The 6000-nt window shown below is 37.2% G+C and overlaps 1 protein-coding gene across 7 annotated transcripts in view; it reads right to left on the reverse strand.

The window, feature by feature from the left end:
- Window positions 1–4881, reverse strand: part of LOC148779111 (uncharacterized) — a 50303-nt gene extending 45422 nt beyond the window's left edge. For 3 of the 7 annotated variants that reach the window (XR_016047662.1, XM_088855980.1, XM_088855981.1), the window contains exon 1: window positions 4564–4880. Coding sequence is in view for 6 of the 7 variants with exons in the window: in XM_088855980.1 (XP_088712106.1) it covers window positions 4564–4795 (232 nt within the window). In the remaining variant the exon portion in view is untranslated. The other 4 variants (XM_088855979.1, XM_088855982.1, XM_088855984.1 and 1 more) reach the window with 3 other exon arrangements.
- Window positions 4882–6000: the final 1119 nt, after the last annotated feature.

The raw sequence follows: 6000 nt of genomic DNA on the forward strand, positions 1-6000 counted from the left end.
CATTAGAGAGCCGTCTACTGATAAGATAGGGCTCCCCCCAAAGGTTTCTGGCCCACTTCTCGATCCCTGTTGAGTCATCTCGCCCCAGGTGAAAACTCTCGACCAAGGATGCTGAAAGTTTCCTGACTAGTCTATCTGTCTCTTCTGGGATTGTGGTAATACAGTAAGGTAAAAAAGGGGAAATCTGAGAAAACGCGGTAGGGGTGGAAGACTCCTGATGCTTCTTCTCCAGTAGAATAGGAGGGGGGGAAGATGCAACTCGAGCATAGAACAAAGAGATGGACAGAGATAGAGGCGGAAGTCTCTTCTGGTGGGAGGTGCGAAGATGGGTTATTGGGTATAACGTGTAAATTTCATTCCAGGAGAAATGGGGAAGACGGTGGCGATGAGGAAGACGTTGGCGACATCGACCTTCCGCCATTTGAAAACGACCTTCTGCCATTTGAAACAATTCAAAGCTTTTCTTTTATATTTTGTGGGGGGCGTGTGGGGTGTGTAGGGTGAGTCATCAGTACATGTCTAACTCTTGATTAATTGCAATGGAGGTCCACTAGAAGTCATTCGAGGGTTGAGCATAAATGTTAAATGGAAATTAGACACTGGACAAGATTAGGTTTGGAAAAAATATAATCCAGATCAGTGGTTTAAAAAACGGATCTGTGCCCCGGATCGAGCACCCCAAAAACCCATCCGAATCGGTGAATCGACGATTCGGATCGGGAATCAACCGAATCGATCGGATTCGGCTTGAAAAAATCCAAAAACCAATATTAAAAAATATATTAAAATCATTATAAATGTTATTTTTTAGGAATCCAATAAGAAATAGGGGTACTCCATTAAAAACTTTCATTTTTTTTTGCGAATATTGAGATATTCTTTCTTTGTATGAACTACTGTTAACCATTAAATTTACATCACACAAAAGGAGAAGCATAAAAGTATCATGGATGTAGTATATTGTCATACATGGACTACAATAAAGCATACAATTCGTAAAATATGACCTAATACCAAAATGAAAGACGATGTCGTTCTTCATCTTGGTCACACTGGTGCCATCGATTGAATTCGAGTGACAATTCATTGAATCGATCTAGAAACGAATCATCCAAATTAGTGGGCACCTGACTATACCTAACTCCCTGAGTGTTAGTGTTTTGTTGCGCTCATAATCCAAAATCCCCGAAGCTTGTCCATTATTCATGCTCACCTTATTTTAATGTTATGACATTAAATATGTATATCCGAAAAAATTAAGTTATCAAAATCGCCACTTTGTGGCCCAAATAGCTACGAAGAGAGAGAGAGAGAGAGAGAGAGAGATAAGGAGACGGATGCTAACGGGGGGAGAGAGAGGGAGAGGATAAACTAGGTAAAAAAAAAAAAAGATCGATCGATCTACCTATAAATTACTACAAAGAGACGGAGAGTAATCTCTTTAGAGTATTTGGTTTTGAAGGCAGGGCTTCTGTTACGGCCATTTTTATCAGTTTTTCCAGCTTTTGTTTGGGTTGGGTTTTTGGGAGATTTGGTTTTGGGTGGTGGAGTTTGTAATGTAGGGGAATGCTAATTTTATATAGAGAGAAAGGGGTCCAAAAGGTTATGTGAGTCTTGTTAAAGAGAGAGAAAGATAGGAGTAGATAGAGGGTGGGGAAAAGAGTGTTGACTGCAATGTAAAATAGAGGTAGAGAGAGATGAGTATTGCTGAGAGAGAGATCTAAATATTGAAGAGAGAGATGGGTGTACTGAGGAAGATGAATATTGAAGAGAGAAAGAGAGATGGGAGTTTGGAGACTGGAGTGTACTGACGGTTGATGAGACAGACAAAGGGGGTAAGGAAGGGCATCGAAGCTATTGATTTTTATTTATGGATGAGAGATGATTGTTGTGTGCCACGAAGACTTGGGATAATTATCCCACATTGGGAAATCTAAAAAGCGTGAAGCTCTATAAAAGGAAAAAGCCCTCATGATCAGTACACGTGTTTACGGATGGAGGCCACTAAATGCTCGGGGTCCATTTGTATAAAAAACTCTTTTAGAGATGGCATCAGAACAGTACGGACATGTGAGGTGTCCGAACCATGTTGTCATAATAGCGATTCATTTCCGAATCATAACATCATCATGATGATTCACTGTAGAAAAATGCAGGATCCTGTTTTGTTAGTGTATCCGGGATGGCCTGAACGATACCCGATCCGAATCGCCGGATTCTGAATTGGGTCGACGATTTTTTAAACATTGATCCAAATGCCACCATAGGAACTGCACTGTATGCCACTAATGCACACCAGGCGAGCAATCTACCCAACAAATAATCCATGCTGGTATGGGTCTTAATATTTCTCTGACACCCTTAAAGTACCCAAACAAAAGAATCCATGTAACCTAGATTGAAGTTATCAAACCATCAATTACATTGATTCCAAAAAGCTCATGTTAAGCACTTTTATGTGAATTATTTTTTACCACCCTATCTATTGTATCAAGATATGGGATTGACGATATAAATCAATCCACATGCAACTGAGATGATAATGCAACATGTATGCAAAGAAAAAAGGAAACTATTATTCAGTTCCTCTTTATGGAAGAAGAGTTAAAGAAAGGGGGAATGTGACTAAAAGAGATTTAATAAGAGCCGATATGTGACAGATTTTATTTAAGAGTATAGAAGAGAAATTGATTGTTGAAATTTAAATCACTTATATAGTTGGATATCTAGGAGAGAGAGAGGGAGGGGGGAGAGAGAGATGGGAGGATTTTTGGGAAGAAAAGAAAGAAATTTATTATTTTTTTATTCGAAGAAGATATATCAAGAGAGGAACTCATGAGGGTAATTCAAATTTTTGTTCGTTTCCTTGTAAAGAATTAATGGTTGCTATTAAATAGAATTGCAAACAATACAGGGTGGTCTCCACCAACTAAGAAACACATATGGTAATTGAAGAGCACTAGGAATTTCCTTTAAGATTTGTTTTTCCTTTAAATAGTTGATGTCCATAGAGCTAATTATCCAGCTCCTTCAAACACCACGTTTAGTGTCCATCTAGACCACACTATACCATCTATATGGGAATCATGCAGGAATAATAGAGGGCTGAGGCTGTCATTAGTGCCTGAAAATTGTGGATAACAAGTGGATTAAATGGTAGTAGTTACTATAGAGTCCTTTAGAGAAAAAAAATAGTTGATTTCCATGGAGCTAATTATTAAATTCTTTCAAGCACAAGGTTAACAGTCCAGCTCTACCACATTAATCTATGCTATGCAGGGCCATAACAGAAAAATCCAAGTTAAAAAGCCAAAGATAAACCTTAATAGCTTCCAACAATGTTACACCTACCAGGTACCACCACTACTGCAGCATCTAGGATGGATATCAAACATTGGCAATGAAAACATACCATGATGACTCACTTCTTAAGAAACTTAGTCATCATCAATATAACAAGACACACAATTCAATGGTTACTGACTCTCAAAGCGATGCTATTAACTTCACATTCTAGCCCATAAAAGAGCCCAATTATACTTAGAATTAGAATGAGAAAAGCACATATGATTGACAATACAAATGGCACTTAACACTCTTTTCTCGTCAAAAACATAAAAGCACCCCAATTAAAAATTATCAAAAACAATAAATTATCCATGAATGTCAAATTTGATTGGGATCCAGAACAATCAATGCCTCCAGCCCTAGACAACACATAAAATCACCTCATACAATAAAAATTAATTAGTAGAAAACAACTGAAATGCATCTAAGTCCTAGCAAACCCGGCACTAGAGATAACTGGTAGCAGGCACCTACATAAAAGGATTCAAGCACAAACAAATGGATTCATCATAAAAATAACCAATGAGTTCATCATTAAACAATTCAAGTCAAAATACAAGTTCTTGGTACAGAATGCGCTCTTAACATCTCATTTCGTGACTACTCAAACATGGACAGATTATCCCTGGAAGAGTCTACACGACCCATCTCGGATCAAAAGGAGCATAGAGCAGAGATGCTGATTATATTGACATCACAATTCTGTTAGAACTGAAAACACATCATTTTTATAAAAAAAAACAAGCATTTAGGTTCCAACATCAGTGTGATTGGTAACGGCAGTCAGGTCCTGAATTTGTATCATGGCCCCATGGGCATAAAAGAGGACAATGAGAACACAACCAGCATAGAAGAATACATAGAGTGTTCAGGTTCCGAGGTTTCTTTTCTGTTTGGGGGCATTTCATGGAACCTCCTCTACCATCATTGTCACCAATCTATCATATCCTCACCACGCATAAGTTCATCATAAAGAAAAAACAGAAATGGAACCTCCTCAACCATCATTGTCACCAATCTATCATATCCTCACCACGCATAAGTTCATCATCTATGAATCAGGTCATCACACACAAGTTTTGATAAAACAGGATGTTCCTAACAAAAGAAACATCTGATATGAGAAAAACAAAGAGGGAAACACAAAAAGTTACAATCAAAATGTAGTCAAGAATCCGAAAGAATGAAAGGAGAGAAAGTAAAAAGAAAGCTCACCGCCAAGCGACGTGGAATCAGGGAAGAAAGAATTAAATGGAGTGGAGGTCGATGTTTGTATAGAGGGAGATGGTCTTTGTGAGGTGGAGTTGAGATGGAATTTTTGCAAGGAATTGACACCTGCTCCTGCTCTCTCCCTTTCAAATTCCCTCCTTCCATGACTGAATACAGGGCTTGCCCTCCCTTTTTCTGTTTCCATTGTATGCAAACCCAATCTTGTGCTCATCTCCATCCTCACCAGTCAGAATAAAATAGGGAAGAAGAAATATGCATCAGCGACTACAATCAGGCCCCGTTGGATGCCGGCTAGGCCCTAATGCCGCATTTCAAGCGGACAATTGTCATTTTATTTTTAAAATAATATTTTCATCTTTGTTTAAAGCTTCAAAATAGTGTAGATGGACAAATATATGAAAATCTTGAAAATTGACTATCAAAAATGCTTTATAAAATATATTATTTTCAAAACTTGAAATCTATTTTTTTCTCATATCTAATTTCAAGATGATCAATTTGATGATACTTGGGCATCAAAACAGCCTCTTCTACTAAAATTTTTGAGAGAGGCACAAATTTGATTGTTTAAAGACTCCTCTCACGATAAACCTTTCCCTTATCTATTTATCTATCCATCTATCTATCTACTATATCTTAAACCAGAAGAGAACCTGCACTATTTTTATGATATTGTCATCTCCCTCTTAGTTTTTGTTTTTTGTTTTTTTTTAATTAGTAGTTATGAATATCATAAAGATACCTTTCCACCAAAACATATGTCATTTCTTCCCCATCCTTTTTTTCGGGAGATTAGTAGCTATGGATATCACAAAGATACTTTTCCACCAAAAGATACGTCATTTTCTCCCCATCCTTAAAAATAGAAAACTACACCGTTATCTCCCTCTTTCTTAAGAGGACTTGCCCTATTTTTATGGAATGGGTCACCTCCCTCTTTTTTTGCAAAATATTACAAAGATACCTTTCCACCAAAAGATATGTCATTTATAAACATCTCATAACTACCGCTAATATTATAAAACGTATGACATTGATATTTTCAAGTCTCCTTCATTTCCTCTCTTTCCTCATTCTCTCTACTCCATTTTATCCATTTTACTTTATACCTGGCAATTCTCTTCTTTGTTAAATCATCATACTCTCCTTCTACTCTCACTACATCGCACAATCTCTGAAACTTTCACTACATCGCACAATATCTGAAAAATCGATGAAGAGAAAAAACAAGTAAACCTAAAAGTAGGCTTTTATCCCACTTTGCTTGATTCAACACTAGCGGTTTTTGTGTCCCCTTAGGAAATTTCTGATATTTATTTTTCTATTTTGTAAAGTTTACAATATTATACCTGAAATTTGAAATTCACAACATCGCACAATATTAAAAAATCCTAGAAGTCAACTCATTGCATCGAAAAATGG

This window comes from Amborella trichopoda, chromosome 13, assembly GCF_054954075.1.
Source record: "Amborella trichopoda isolate Santa Cruz 75 chromosome 13, AtrichopodaSantaCruz75HAP2 v2.0, whole genome shotgun sequence".
Taxonomy (NCBI): Eukaryota; Viridiplantae; Streptophyta; class Magnoliopsida; order Amborellales; family Amborellaceae; genus Amborella; species Amborella trichopoda.